The sequence below is a fragment of the Gastrolobium bilobum genome, unplaced genomic scaffold (genome assembly GCF_033153095.1).
Source record: "Gastrolobium bilobum isolate Gb01-03AN ecotype WA unplaced genomic scaffold, APGP_CSIRO_Gbil_v1 utg4255, whole genome shotgun sequence".
Classification (NCBI taxonomy): Eukaryota; Viridiplantae; Streptophyta; class Magnoliopsida; order Fabales; family Fabaceae; genus Gastrolobium; species Gastrolobium bilobum.
This window is the reverse complement of record NW_026896790.1, coordinates 25,526-42,210: the sequence shown is the minus strand read 5'-3', so window position 1 is coordinate 42,210 and position 16,685 is coordinate 25,526. Positions and strand designations below refer to the sequence as shown.

The window sequence follows — 16,685 nt, the reverse complement described above, 5'->3', positions numbered from 1 at the left end:
TTGGTTAAGGATGATGAAGTTACTACACCGTGGGTTAACGTTTTTGTTAAAATTTTAATCCTAAGATTTGTACATCTCTTTATTACTTTCTTCCTCCTTAATTGAGGTATATATACAAGTATCAATAACAATACCTACTGAAAAATAGTTAACAACTTCTATAAATCAGAACAACCTAACAAATTAATCTTATCCAATTACAACAATATTTTAACAAACTAAATTCTATCTTCAACACTCCCTCTCAAGTTGGTGCATGAATATCTACCATGCCCAACTTGTTAATAGCTTCTTCAAAAACTTTTCCAGAAACAGCTTTAGTCAACACATCAGCAAGTTGTTCTTGAGACCGTACATAGGAATCTCAATTATGTGATTGTCAAGCTTCTCCTTTATAAAATGTCTATCTACTTCAACATGCTTAGTTCTGTCATGCTGAACCAGATTGCAAGCTATTTCTATTGCAGCTTTGTTGTCACAGAAAAGGTTCATTGGCTGATTATATATAATTCCCAATTCAGCTAATATGTTTTTAATCCACAACAGTTCACAGACACCACAAGCCATGCCTCTGAATTCGGCTTCAGCACTTGATTTAGCCACTACCTTTTGTTTCTTGCTCCTCCATGTGACTAAATTTCCTTCTACAAAAGTAAAGTACCCAGAAGTTGATTGCCTTGTAGTTTTATCACCAGCCCAATCTAAGTCTGTATAGCCTTCAATGCATGGTCTACCATTTTTTGAAAATAGCAGCCCTTTTCCTGGAGACCCTTTGAGATATTTTAAGATTCGGTACACAGCTCTCATATGTTCCTCACTAGGAGAATGCATAAATCTGCTTACAATGCTTCCAGAATATGCAATATCAGGTCTAGTATGTGACAAGTATATTAATTTACCTACCAACCTTTGATATCTGCCCTTATCTGCGTCAATCTGATTTAGATAAACATCAAGTGAGTGATTCATCTCCATCGAAGTATCTGCTGGCTTGCTGCCCAACAATCCAGTTTCAGAGAGAATATCCAAAATATATTTTCTTTGAGATAAGAAAATTCCTTGTTTGGACCTTGAAATTTCTATTCCGAGAAAGTATCTTAGTGGACCAAGATCCTTCTTCTCAAATTCAGAAGCCAGTTTCTTCTCCAGAGATTTCATTTCTGCTACATCATACCCAGTTAACACCATATCATCTACATAAACAATAAGTGTTGCCACCTTTCCTTTGTTACGTTTAATAAATAGTGTATGATCTGAGTTGCTTTGTTGATATCCAAACTTTTTCATCGCTAAAGAGAGCCTACCAAACCATGCTCTTGGTGATTGTTTAAGACCATAGAGTGCCTTGTTCAGTTTACACACCATATTCTTTTTTGAAGGTGTTGTCTTTACTCGGTATACCTTTGTTTGCCCTTTCTAACTGTCTAATATGTGTGCTATATGAACTCAAAAGATCTGAATTATGGTTCCCTATATTTTGGGGTATGAACAAAGGTCGTGCACCCGAAGACTCTAGGTTCCAAATTCATAACATGAGGAATGGAAAAGAAGGTTTCAAGTTTTTGTTGAGGAGTAAGAAACTTCAAGGAACTATAGGGAGTCCGATTTAGAACATAAGTTGCAGAAAGAACCAGCCTCACCCCAATAGTGAGAGGGTACATTCATGTCAAATAAAAAGGCTCGAGTGACTTCTAATAATTGCCTGTTTTTCCTCTCAGCCAATCCATTTTGCTGAGGTGTATATGCACATGAAGTTTGATGTTTGATCCCTTTAGAGTTTAGAAAATCAGAAAATTCCTTATTCTTATATTCAAGTCCATTGTCAGATTACAGAATTTGGATTGAAGTTTTAAATTGAGTGTCAATCATATTATGAAAATTTCGAAACACAGAAAAACCTTCATTTTTGTTTTTCAGTAAAGAGATCCACATTATCCTAGTGCATTCATCAATAAAAGACACATAATAAAAGGCATTCGAAAAAGAAGACACTCGAGCTGGTCCCCAGACATTAGAATGAATAACTTGAAAGGGAATCTCACTTTTATTTAAACTGGGATAAAAAAGGATACGATGGCTCTTAGCCATTTCACAAGTAGAACACAAAAATTCAGAGGGATTACATTTTGAAAATAAATGAGGAAACAATTTTTTCAGATTAAGAAAAGAAGGGTGTCTTAATCTCTTATGCGAGAGCCAGAGTGTAGGATGGACTTTATTCGAATTATGAACAACTGCTGCCCTATACTTTATGTCAGATCCATTATGATAGGCTTCAAAAAAATAGAAGTTGTTCTTTCTAACACCATAGCCAAGAATCAGTCTTGTTTGGATGTCCTGAAACACACAAAATGTCGGGTAAAAATATACTTCACAATTAAGATCCGAAGTCAGTTTGCTCACAGACAAGAGATTGAACTCAAGGGATGGTACAACAAGTACTGAGTGTAGGGTGATGGTGGGTGATAAGGTAAGTGTTCCTTGACCAGTAATTGAAGCAAAACTACCTTTTACAGTAGTAACAGATGACTTATCACAAGGCAAAAATGCAGTCAAAACAGAAGCATCATGAATCATATGGTTTGATGCACCAGTATCAATTATCCAAGACAAATTTCTAGAGTGAGTAGAGAGAGCAAGAGAATTACCTAAGATGTCTTCATAAATAGAATTTGCCTGAGGAGGGGAAGAAGAGTCACCTTCAGAGGAGATAAGGGCTTTAGAGGCAAGCTTGCGACGGGGACGTTTGGTGAAGTCCCACCATTCGGGATACCCAATGATTTCATAACAGCGGCTTTTTGAGTGACCGGAATCACCACAATGAGAACACTGGAAGTTTTTGCCAGAAGATGCTTCCTTTCGTGGTTTTGGAACATGAGTGACAACAGAGGGACGAGCAACCTGGGATAGCAAGGAAGAGGAGGACAGTGGAGAGGTTGTGTTTGGGGTTGTGTCAAGGGATTCCATCGCGGCGGAAGAATTAGGGATTGCGATGCAATGCAGGTCGGGTTTGAACGAAGACATTAAAAGAAGCGGGTCTGATAAATACAGGTTAAGGTAAAAAAAATGAGGAAATACGAGTCAGAAAGGAAAAAAAAAAAAAAAAAACTTATGTGAGTAGTATAGGTTCCTAGGATTAAAAAAAATTCATCTGATACCATGTTAAAATTCTAATTCTGAGAACTGTACATCTCTTTATTACTTTTCTCCTCCTTAATTGAGGTATATATACAAGTATCAATAACAATACCTACTTAAAAATAGTTAACAACTTCTATAAATCAAAACAACCTAACAAATTAATTAATCTTATCCAATTACGACAATATTTCAACAAACTAAATCCTATCTTCAACAATTTTCTTATGCAAAATAGTTATACTGTTGTATGATAATTGGGTAGAAAGACATAATGAACGCAGAGTGTGACATCTTCAATTTGAATTTTATTGCTATTATTTAAAGGGTTTTATAATTTTCATTTAACATGAGAATTCAAATTTTTCTACACACCCTTCGATTCCCGTGCTGATATGGGTCCTACATATGATTTTTTCTAACACCTTGGTCCCACATGCTTTTTATCTCTACAACATGAGAATTGAATTCTCATTTAACCATGAGAAAATCAAATCCCTTATTTAAAATATATATATCCTCAAAAGTCAACTCAAAACGCCGTAAGTTTATAATCAAAATAAAAAATGTGCATGGACCAAATAATTGATAGAAAACTTTATATCTAAATATTCTTTTCTTTTCTTTTTAATTCTTGATACCGATTGACGTTTTGCATTTGTTTTGTTTATCTTTTTATGCTAGTTAATTAATTTTAATATAAAACATCTGACTTCTTCTTCCCCTGGACCAACAAATAAGAAACATATCCAGTTGTGTTTTTTTTTTTTTTTTTTTTTGTAAATTCCAGTTGTGTTTTTTTATATATTCAGAAAAAAACTTCTTCGTATTTTTACTTTTATTTTTTTAAGGGATTTAAATTTTTTTAACTTGCCACACTCAATAAAAATGGGTGAGTCCAACTATTATTTTTTTATTTTTTATCTTTATAATAAAACTCACTCACTTTTATATAAGTATGACAAAAAAAAATACAATAAAAACAAAAATATTTTTTCATTACAAAAATATTCAAGGTCAGGTTTTGGGATTTGGCGTTTTAGAATGGTTAAGTTGCTTGCAGCCTCGTTATTTAAAAACTCAATCATTTACAAACTATCATATCATATGAAATCATCCCTCCATAAAAAATTGACTTGTGATATAAACCAATCATATCTTACATTACGCGGTTTCTCAAGTATGTTTGAGCTCCCATAATTGATTCGTAGGACTTCAAAACCAAAATAAATATCCTTTTTTCTCGAGAGACAAATATCCAAGAGCATTATTAAAGAACCATATAAAAAAAATCTCCGATTTCGAATATGCACAATGTAATTTAACTTATAACCAGGTTTTTGAACTGTTGAATGATTAGTTGGCAATTCCATATCGTCTATCCTTGGAAATATCAACACGATTTGGTCGGGGAAATCGATTTAAAAAAATTACATAAATAATGCATTATTTATTTTTATTTCTTTTATACATGTATTATTTAAATTATTTGATGACATAATAGAGCTAATTCCGTACATGGACACTTCGGTAAAATGAAACAAACAGAATTATTGAAACACCCTTCATTATATCCCATATCCTTAGATAACTTTATTTTCTGTGACAGAAGAAACAATAAGCTCTAAATTTATATATATATATATATATACACACAATAGCGGACCTAGAATTTTTTTTAATATCTGCACACTTAGAATAAAAGAATAAAGGAAAAAAATTTTAAAAAAAACTTTAACTTAATATAAAAAAGTAATCAAGAGTCAACTAAACTGTTACAATAGAATATTTTGGATTCTCAATAAAAATTACGGGTCTCAATTTAATCTTTTAGGGAAAAAAAAAAGTCTACTCGTGATCCCTCATAAGTCAAAAATAGATTCAGATAATCAAAATCATGCATGGTCTTCTGAAATTCAAAAAGACCCACATTAATCCCTTAAAAGAACTAACATGGGTCTATTTTGAAATTTAAAAAGATCACGAGTTGATTTTTTTTTTAAAAGATTAAATTGGATCCTGTAATTTTTGTGTTGATGACCCAAAATATTTTTTTTTCCCAAAAAATTTGTGTGTGCACTTGCACATACTTGCACTCAAACAGGTCCTCCACTATATATATATATATATAGGAAAAATGATTTGGAATGTGACTGCATATAAGCATTGGTGTAGTCACCTAGAAACTAGGTCGTTTTGGGTGGGAAAAGTAAGTTTGCATTCAAAATTAAATGTAGAAAATGAAAATATTATATTTATTTTCACCTTTGTATGGTTATGATTTCTCATATTTATGTTTTATATTTATTTTCATCTTTGTATGGTTATGATTTTCTATATTTAATGTTTTCACACTATAAAACGACGGAGTTTTATATCACTGCACCAATCTTTAGGTGTAGTCACTGTACATCCGCTAAACTCATATATATATATATATATATATATGTGTGTGTGTGTGTGAATTATTGCATGTAAAGTGTATTTATTTTATGTTTTATTTAATGTCTTTCAATGAACAGTGTCTTTTGGAATATATAATGCATACATCATTTAAAGTTATTGGATTTAAAAAACACTCCAAAATATATAATTCAATCATAAATTATCATAAACAACACTTCAAAAATTATAATTCAATCAAAAATTATTGACACACAAAGTTTCAAGATATTCCATGCACATGGGAATGTTTTTTTAATAAATAAATAATATTTTTTCAATAAATAGAGACTAGATAAGCATTAGTCATTGCTTTAAAATTGGAAAAAAATCAAAAGTGAAGGGTCTTACGAAATTTTAGAGAAAATTTTACAAAGAGAAAAGGAGAGAAAAATAAATAAATTAAGAATGAAGAAGCTTGATAATAAGAAAATATATTAAAGTAAATGCCAAGGGTAATAATAACTTCTTTCTTTTAAAGTATAAACCACATGGAAGTGTTGCATGGTTATTTTATTTTACCTTTTCTCTTCTTCCCATAACTGATCCTGATCATTTTATGTTATTTATTTCAAAAATTTATATTTTTTGTAATTTATATTTCAACATTTATATTGTACAAGTTTATATCTTCACAATTTATACCTCAACAATTTATATTTTTTCACTTTTTAATTATATACGTAAGTACGTATATATTGTTTTATAATTTAGCTATCTATATTTCAGCAATTTACTTTTATGCAATTGTGTTATTGCATATTATAATTATATATTTTAATTTATATTGAAAAAAATTTAAAATTTTGCAATTTATAATTACTATGTATAGGAACATATATGTGAATAATATCATATATGCGATAAATATCATATATGTATATATTTAATTGTTGATTTGTAATTATTCTTATTTTTAATGTTGGGTTTAATATTTCTCTAGTGACTAGAGATAAAATTATCTTATGTTATGGACCACTTATGTGGCACCCACTTTCTATCCTCATTACATGGAGCATCTCATTCCATCACTCTCCCATAACTTCCATCCACTACCAATAACCACCTATTAAGCATTGCATCATACCATTAAGTCACCTGCAAACTACCTACTAGGGGCAGAATCTCTTAGTGCATTCATCTATATATAACCCCTTATAGCTAACAAAGGGGATCATATCATAACTCATCTAGGAACTCATCTGATAACTTATCTTGGCCACCATGGCTACAACCTACATACTTGTGCCCAGAGCACATCTTATTCACCGCAGGTGACTCACACACACACACACACACCTATTTTTCATACCATCGGACTTTGACCTAAGGTGCAGAACTTCTCATTGCCTGTCATCTTTACCATAAGCTCCGTAGATACAAATACTAGCTATCCTATTAGAGAATTAATATTCACTCCAGAACATATTATTTATCAAAAAAAATTTATCTCCGATGAGATAAAATGACGTCGTTTTGGGAAGGGATATTGGACAACACTGAAAGCTTTTTCATTAGATTGAAAAAATATATTTTTATAATTCTAATAATATATTAGTCTTTATCATTATAATTTCTTAATCTTCCAACTCTAAAATGTCGTTTTGGTTTTATTGGAGATAAGTTACTCCCATTGATGTCATTAAATCCATTAATGTTATGTCAGATTAAAGTTATAGTATGTTATGCATCATAATTTTTTTTATATGATCCTTTTTTAAGGTATTCACATATTTATCTACTTAAAAAGTTTATGAAATTCCTCATAAAAATAATTTAAATATACGCGTTATCAATAAATCGGGTTTATTGAGTTAAAGAACAAATTTCACTGAGGTAGGGAAACACTTTTACAAATTAAAGAGCTTTAATAAATAGATAAAATCTATGCTTACGAAAATGACTTGCCATATGAGAATTTTGTTATGCACAAAACATTATACTTTTGTGAAAACTACATAATATAAAATTGATAATAAGTGGAATGAATGATAAGGATCACGCCACGTATAACATCAGAGTGATATGTATAGCCAGCTACAATTGTGCTCACAGGCCTAGATCTAATGAGTTGCAAAGGTTAGTATTCAACTCATGATATAATAGTTCTACCCTCCGGTATATGGAATTGGTTGCATCATTTTAACAAATAGTCCAAATTTTGCATATTTATGTTATTTATTAAAAATAAATAAATCAAATGGTTTTTTCTCTCGATTTGATCATAAATAAAAGTCTATATTTGATAGAGAAAGATAAAATTAGAGGTGTCAATTTAGATCAACACAAAGACCCAATGTGTGCAGCTCAGTTGGTAACTTAGCGCTGAGTTAGTGGGGCTGGATATGTGTTCGATTCCCGCTGAATGCATTCTTGGGGAGGGGGCTGAACCTTTAGCCATCACTGTTCCCCCGCACTCCGGATTAGTCTCGTAGCCGGCTCAAAGAGTCGAAGCTCGTGGAGATACCGGAGGGAGCCAACTCGTCTCAAAGAGATAATTAGGGTTGGGTAACTCCAAAAAAAAGATCAACACAAAGAGATTCGACTTCAATACAAATTGTAAAGAACCTTGGGATACACCACCTTAAAAGTTAGTTGAAAGGGTGAGAGTTTTCAAGGCCTTATAAAGGTCACATTAGTTACTCATACAACCAATGTGGGACTGTATATCTCAACACGTGAAATTGCATAGACCCAATTTTTTTGTGCTTTTTATATTGAAAGTGGGGGCCCATAAGAATCGAACTCGTGATCTTATGGTCACTCAAGCTCTGATACCATGATACACCATTCCAAAAGCTAGGGTGGGAGTGCCCAAGGCCTTATAAACTCCACATTAGTTGCTCATACAACTAATGTGAGACTATATATCTCAACAAGCCCAAGACCTTATAAACTCCACATTAGTTGCTTCATACAACCACTGAGACTATATATCTCAACACAAATATAAATACATTTAATACAAACATTACACAAATTGAAAATTGAGTTAGAATATCCAACATAAATACAAATACGATCTGCTTTTTAGTTCAGGTTTTATTAACCCAATTACGATACAAATTTAAAAATGAATTAATCTGAAAATAAATTTTTTATATCATGTTCGTATATTGTGTTAGCAAATCGTATTTATAGCTATCAAATCTAGATACGATCGATCTAATAAATATCATCCCATAGCATACATCCACCCTTCACCTCAAATTGCCAAATTGCCACGTGTATTCCCATATCAATGCTTGAGCCTGATGTAATTGCCGGTCAAGAAAGGGCGCATTTCAAGCCCGTCAAAAAAGATTGCTATTGTCAATGCCAGCCCTATCCTCTTCATTTACACCACATTACATACTTACCAAAATATTTATAAAATTAAAAAAAATTCAGCCACACACTTCTCCATCTATCTATATGTATTCTTTCAGCACACTAGCTAGCAGACAAATTTTCACTTTCAGCAATACTTTAAAGTTTCAAGGACAAGTCACCAAAACAAAAGAAAACAAGAGTTCATTATTCCATCTTCCGAACTTCAAAAAAAAAAAAAAAAAAAAAAAAAATCAACCATGGATAGAAAAATCAGTTATCGGCATCCTGGGCAAGATATGAACAGCCACCGCTTGAAACCCTTGTGGCAAATCAACCACCCAGAGTCTAGGCGGCGCCGCCACGACATCCACCATTGAAATCCCACCACCACCAGAAACAACACAAACCATGCCTCGTCGAGCAACCATTTGCTCAGCACCTTTAAGCCTCTCAGAAACCATAACCTCCTCCCAAGCATCTCGTTCCGCAACATACTTGCTCAAAACACCCTTCCCTTCATCCACCACATACATCACCTCCTCCTCCATCGCCGCCACCGGTCCCCTCCACCCACACAACATTCCCTCCGGCATCTCCTTCCACACATCCTCATCCACATCGTAAACAACCCCTTCTTTCGCAGCATCACCTTTCACATTCACCATGCAAAGCTTCCCCTTCCACCCAACAGCATCAATAGCTTCTCTGCTAAACCTTCCATCTTTCAGTTCCCTTTTCTTCTCCCACTCCCCATTCTTCGGGTCCCACTTCTCCAACGACCGTGCCACGTCGACAGAGAACTGTGTCCCGATCCCGCTTGCCACGTAGACTTCTCCCCCGCACGCGCCTAACGCGCACCACCGTCTCGGGGTTGTTATGGTGGGGCCAGAGGTCCATGTTTGAGAGAGGGGGTTGAAGATCAAGGGGCGAGAGAGTGCAGGGTAGAGGTTGTGGGTGGTGGCGGCGAGGAGGATGAGTTTTCCGGCTACGGAGATTGATTGGATCGGGAAGTTTCTAGAAAGGAAGGAAGGGTGGCGGAGGAGGAGGTGGTGGAGTGGTGGGTCCGGTGGCGGTGGAGGGAGGATTTTCCAGGTTGTTGAGATTGGATCAAAATTGTAGAATTGAATTGAGTGTGGTGGAGAGTGTGGTGGTCGTGGTGGTTGAGGTGGTGGTGAGAGAATGGCGTAGAGAGAGAGAAAAGGAGGGAAGGAAGGTGAATATATAAGGCGGCGCCATGAGTGGCAGATTGTGAAGAGAAGAGAAGGGTTAACTGAAGAGAGACAGAGTTGTGCTATGTGATCAGGAAGACCAGGAATCAGAGGGTGGTGGTTATGGAGAAGTTTTTGTTGTTTGGATGCGTTGGCCATGGAATCGTATTGTGAAGTGTGTGTGTGGTTTTGGTGTTTTATGTGAATGGAAGATGCTGGGACAAAAAGGAAAGAAAGTAGGGTTTGGTTTAGGTTGGTTAGTTGGTGGTGTGAGAAAAAAGAGAGAAGGTTAAAGTAATGTGGCATTTGAAAACAAAAAGGTCAAGTAAAGAGAGGAACAGTGTATGTTTCAGCTTTTTGATTCATTAAAGGACATGTTGCCTTTCCAACTGCTCTGCTGGCCAATAATAATAATGAACATCCTAAAAGCTATATATCTCACCAGATTTGGACAGTTTGCTAGATGACATAAATATGCAAAGTCTTTTTTTATAAATTATTGTTATTTTCGTACTTACTTTGAACATGCTTTCAAAATTATTTGATAACATTATCTTCAGGGTTTTTTATTTTTTAATTTTACATGAATTTAAGGAGTTCGGCTTTGCGTGTCGTCAGTTTGTCTCACGTTATGATAAATGAGATGTATACCATATTCAAAGTTTCAAACTATCGATACCATAGCACTTCACGTGTTAGTTTTTTTAGAACATAAGTTATAAATTATAATTTAATTTTGGATAAGGATTATATATATTTTCTTCTTATAATAAATATTTTTGTCATTTATTAAATTTGTAATTGTCACTGCTAAGTTATTGTCTAAATGAATTTCATTTTATAATTAGAAAATTTATATGAAATATATTCGAGTTTAATATAACTTACGAGAGTAAAAAGGATTCAGAGCATTTTTATTTAAATATCACTGAAACTCTAAATTTATGCTTGGCAAAAAGTGTGTATTTTATATCTAAATAATAAAGTAATGACATTATTCAAATAATAAAAAGCCAAATATACCTAATGTTTTGCTTATCATTGAAGCCTCCGTTGGACCACAGGCCATACTGAATCCATTCCTGCCGTCTATCACAATAAATGTAAGCACTCAAGAAAAAGAAAAGTAGGTTGCTTAGAGTGACAACCAAGGAAAAAAAAAACTTATAAACAAAAACAAAGGATCGATACATTACAGTTAGGGTTGGCAAACCGGGCCAACCCGGCTCGACCCGACCCAACCCGTATTCAGCCCGAAAAAATGGGTCGGGTCGGGTTGGCTCGAAAAAAAAAACGAGCCAGAAAATCCAACCCGGCTCGAGTTAAGGTTGGCTCGCGGATTGCCTCGATAATCAGTTCGCAGCTCGTAAAAAAGCTCACGGGTTGGCTAAAAAAAAACTCGCGAGTTTGCTCGAAATAATGCTAGTGGGTTGGCTCGCGGGGTGGTTAGCTCAAAATATTGGCTCGCGGGTTGTCTCGCGGGTTGGCTCAAAAAATTTAATTTTTGTGATTTGTTCTCCTGTATAAAATTATTGTATTTTGCAGTCCAATTACAAGTAATCCAAAAACATTAAATGAAACACAAACCACTCCATGATCACAGGAGTCAGTTATCATGATTTTCTGAATTACTCTAACTCACGATAACCATAAAACGTATATAAAGCCAAAAAATAAAAAATAAAAGAAATCCATTATATATTTCAACGATAAGCATCTAGACTCAAAAGCCAATCATGAAAAAAAAGGACATGCAAAAGCGACCAATATAGCAAAGTCCATCAGTGGAGAATCCATCAGTACAGTCCATTGTATTTTATTAAAAAAAAAAAAAAAAAAGTAACTCGCGAGCTGGCTCGTTCAACTCGTGAGTTGGCTCGTTTGAGCTCGGGTCGAGCTAAATCGAGCTGGCAGCTCATTTTTGCCAACCCAACCCGACTCATTTTGTGCGAGTTACGAGCCAACCCGACGGGTTGGCTCATTTTTGCCATCCTTAATTACAATCAGTCAGTCATTACTTATATAACAAAAGGTAGAGGTGTCGTTCTTAAAAATAAATAAATTTATAATATTATTTCTTTCTCTATTTGACACGTGACTTTATCATATAGAGGCCTTCCCATGAGTGCAAAGACAAGCCTTCCTTTTTTTGGTAAAGTGCACATGTATGTTCTCTCGCTCATCAATGCATTAAAATGCAGGCAAGAATCTAGACTAGATGTTATCATATCTTCTTCTTCTTTTTTTAAATTATCATCATCTCATGTGAAAAAAGAACATGCTCTGAATTAAAATAATTATTTCCTTGTATCTGTTTAATAAATGCTATCACTAATATTGCGAATTTGCGATAGTTATCTCCATATATTGAGACGAAAAATTAGAGAATCCATATGTACCCCATTGTGCGCGGATGTAACAAGATTTTATTTTTATTTTATTTTTATTATATGCCAATGCCATGTTCTGTTTTATTCTCATCAAATATAGAATAAAATAAAACTTATACAAAATCCATGAAGGACATATTGAAGGTGTTTACAAATAGGGGAAAAAAATCAATCATTATTTTTATAATATTATTTGGTCGATTTAATTTAAAATATAAATTTGACCTAATCTTATAAATTATATAAATTTGGTTTTATTTAAATCGATTTTTTTTGGTAAATTATTTAAATCGATTTGAAATTGATTAATTTTTTAATTCTTATTTGATTTGTTTTTATATATAAGTTTATCAAACTCATCAAAATATACAAATTTAATTATATATGAAATATAAGTATAAGATAATTCATTAAAATATACTATTGCAAGTTAAAATAATTAAATTCATTCAGATGTCAATACAAATTCAAGATAATATGGAAAAAAAATATAGATAAAATATTAATATATATATATATATATATATATATATATATATAGGGAATAACATCTATCCTTTTAAAGGATATAAACTTATATCCTTTTAGATCTTAACCGTTGATTTCTGTCCATCAACGGTTATAATTTATTGGATTAAAATTATTAATTAATTAATAATAAATTTGGCCCATTAAGTTTGGCTCAATAGATTATAATCGTTGATGGACGGAAATCAACGGTTAGGATCTAAAATGATATAAACTTATATCCTTTAAAATGATATATGTTTTTCCTATATATATATTATATAATTTTGGTTGGATTTGATTTAGATCAGTTTTTGAATTTGGATATGCTCCAAGCCTCCAACCCAATTGATTTTTTGTAGTTTTCCATTTTTCAGTTCTTCAATTTTTTTTGGTTTTTAACACGATTTTTTCATGTTTTATTGGATTGGTTTAATTTTAAACACTCTGATCATGGAAGGGGCTTGTAAATTGAAAGTTTCTATCAGCTACACATGGCTTGAGTTTAACCTAGCTTGATCTACCCAATGCTTTGATGGGGTTAAGTTTTATATATAGTCTATATATGCTTAGTTAATGTTTAACTAGGATTAGGTACGGTCATAATTTAGAAATTACACACAAATAAATTATGAAATATTAAAAAAAATAAACTAAGAAATGTTATACAGTATATATTTTTAGGGGTTTGATTTTCTCATGTTGCATGAGAATTGAATTCTCATGTTGTGACTCAACTATAGTGGTGGACTCCATATTTATTTAAAAAAAAAAATTGCACGCAAATCGAAAGGTCACAACATGAGAAAATATTTTTCTATATTTTTAAGAGAAAAACTATTCTCATGCTATATGAGACAAGCTTTTCCTCCTACACATTTTTTGATAACTGTGTCACATTTTTTTTTCTTTTTTTTTCAGCTGGTGAAGCCCATAAATTTGTCTCTATGACATGAGATAATTTCTCTCCTTTAACATGAGATTAATAAAACCTTATTTTTAAATACATAATATTATTTCAAAACATTATCATGCCTTGCATAAAATAGTAACTTAATATTTTATTTTTATTTTTTTGAAAATAAAGCCATGTCTTAAATCTTAATATATTACACAATAAGCCAGGAATGTCAGCTTACACTAATAACTCGAAACGTGAGTCAGGTCTAACTAGATTTAAAAATAAAAATCTGCTTTTTAAGATCCCAAGCTAACTCAATAACTTTAGACAGTATTGAATTAAAGGGCTGTTTGGTACACGAATTTTTTTTGGATTTTTAAAATATTAAATTTTTTTAAATTTTAAATTTTTAAATATTATCATAAACTGAATATAAAAATTATATTTTTAAAAATTAAGATTTTCGGACAAATAAAAATTTATTGCACCAAACATCCTCTGCGAGAACGGGGCAGTTGTGTCCGAAACACCCCTAATTCAAGGTACCCAAATTTGCTACATACAATACAACAAGAAGGAATGAGTTAAGTTTGGGAAAAGGTGTTGGTGTTGACATTTGTGTTGGCGTGCTACACGCAAAGGGAGAGATAGACTTTTGTCAGTGGTTCCCAAAAGTACCTTTAAGAGCACGCATGCTGCTCAAATCACGAGTGAATCTTTTGTGCTATGTTGTTAAGTACTACTTTTTACAAGTACTTATTTATTAAAATTAAAGACTAAATAGTATTTTATGTGAGATTAATAATAAAAATGTGAATAAGATAAATATATTTAGGTGGTTTTTTTTTTTCAACTTTATTAAATAATATACTGAATTTGTAATGTTACAGCAATACTAAAAATATTTTCCTCAGCGTAGTAGCTTATTTACTTCTCTTTAACGTTCACACATTGCTGTTCATTTAATTTTTTAAATGGTAGTTGAGATAGTAAGATTTATTTATGGAAAATATATTTTTTACATTACATGAGATAAAATTATCTTATATAATACGTAAAATATAGGTGAGATCTATTTTTTTATTTCTATTTTTTTTTTGGTAAATTATTTCTCTTTTTTTTACTTAGTGGATCTCACCCATTTTTTTATTTATTACAATAGATAGAGGGGCAGGATATACTTACCACCAAAAAAGTTTACAACATTTACAATCAATTTAATTACTGTTGATTTCTGTCAATCTAACGGTTATAATTTATTAGAAATTAATAATTATTAATAAATATGACCCAATAATTTCCAATAAATTATAACCGTTAGATTGACGGAAATAAACGGTGATTAGATTGGTTGTAAAGGTTGTAAACTTTTTTGGTGGTAAGTATATCTTTCCTCATAGATAAATTATTTCATACACATGAGAAACATATTCTGCATTTTTACCCCTCATTAATTAATTAATAATCATTTGGCCCCTTATCCAAAACTATCTACCTATCTGCCTATCTTTAATTGATTAACTTAAATATTTAATCGATTAAATGGTCAAAATAGTCAAAAATGGTTGACTCGATATTTAAGCGATTAAATCTCCATCTTTAATTGATTAAATCTCCCAAGATAACACTCGAATTTCATTTTCGAGTTCGTTGCAGCTAAGATCAACATAAGTTAACAACTTGCATTGACCGATCTCTGAGGCAACAAGACCCGAGAGTTTGTTGTGGCTAAAATCAATCTTTGAGAGCTGTTTAACCTACCAATCTGAGGGGGGGATTGAACCTGAGAACTTGTTGCCATCAAGAAGGAGCTTTTGCATGTTGGAGAAGTTACCAATCGAATGAGGCAAAGGCCTAGAAAGTTGGTTGTTGGAAGAGTAATCTGACCAAGATTCAGAGAAAGAGCATCAGCTTCAGGAAACTGGCTAGAGAGATAATTGTCCTGAAGATCAACCTGGGTGAGTTGGGGAAGTCCAAAAAGGCCTTTTCGGAATGGAGCCATTGAAAAAGTTGTCACCCATTCGAATCCGTTCCAGAGATTGGCACCTACCAAGGGATTCAGGGATTGGACCAAAGAGGAAGTTCTCCAAAGCTAATGAGCCTACGATTCCCACCGCATAGGTGAGGTGGAAGAGTCCCAATTAACTTGTTTGAAGAAAGATCAAGACTAATGAGCCTACTGTTCTTCCCCAAACTCTCAGAAATGCTCCCTGTGAAGTTATTCTCCCACAGCTGAACCACCTCCTCCGAAAACGAAATTTGAGTGCTATCTTGGGAGATTTAATCGACTAAGAGAGAGATTTAATCGACTAAATCTCGAGTCAACCATTTCTACCTATTTTGACCATTTAATCGATTAAATATTCAAGTTAATCGATTAAAGAGGGGCAGATTGGTAGATAGTTCTGGGTAAGGGGCAAAATGGTTATTAATTAATTAATAAGGGACAAAAGGGTCAAAAAACCAACATATTCTCCTACATTTATATATGATAATTTAGGGAATGTGCTTTTTGACCCTTTTATCCTTCATTAATTAATTAATAATCATTTTGCCCCTTATTCAAAACTATCTACCAATCTGCCCCTCTTTAATCGATTAACGTGAAGATTTAATCGATTAAATGGTCAAAATTGACAAAAATGGTTTACTTGAAGATTTAATCGATTAAATCTTCAAGTTAATCGATTAAATCTCCCAACAGGAAACAAAGGTCAAATCTCCTTCATAAACAAAAACATATTCCATGCATATCAAGCAAATCAACAAGCATAGATAACCAAACAA

General features: G+C 32.7%; 1 protein-coding gene across 1 annotated transcript; it reads right to left on the bottom strand.

Moving 5' to 3' along the window:
• Positions 1 to 8,763: 8,763 nt before the first annotated feature.
• LOC133302006 (F-box/kelch-repeat protein SKIP25) lies at positions 8,764 to 10,545 on the bottom strand. Its single transcript, XM_061501713.1, has one exon. The coding sequence runs from the start codon at positions 10,404 to 10,406 to the stop codon at positions 9,144 to 9,146; it is 1,263 nt and encodes a 420-aa protein (XP_061357697.1). The 5' UTR covers positions 10,407 to 10,545; the 3' UTR covers positions 8,764 to 9,143.
• Between the last annotated feature and the right edge of the window lie 6,140 nt (positions 10,546 to 16,685).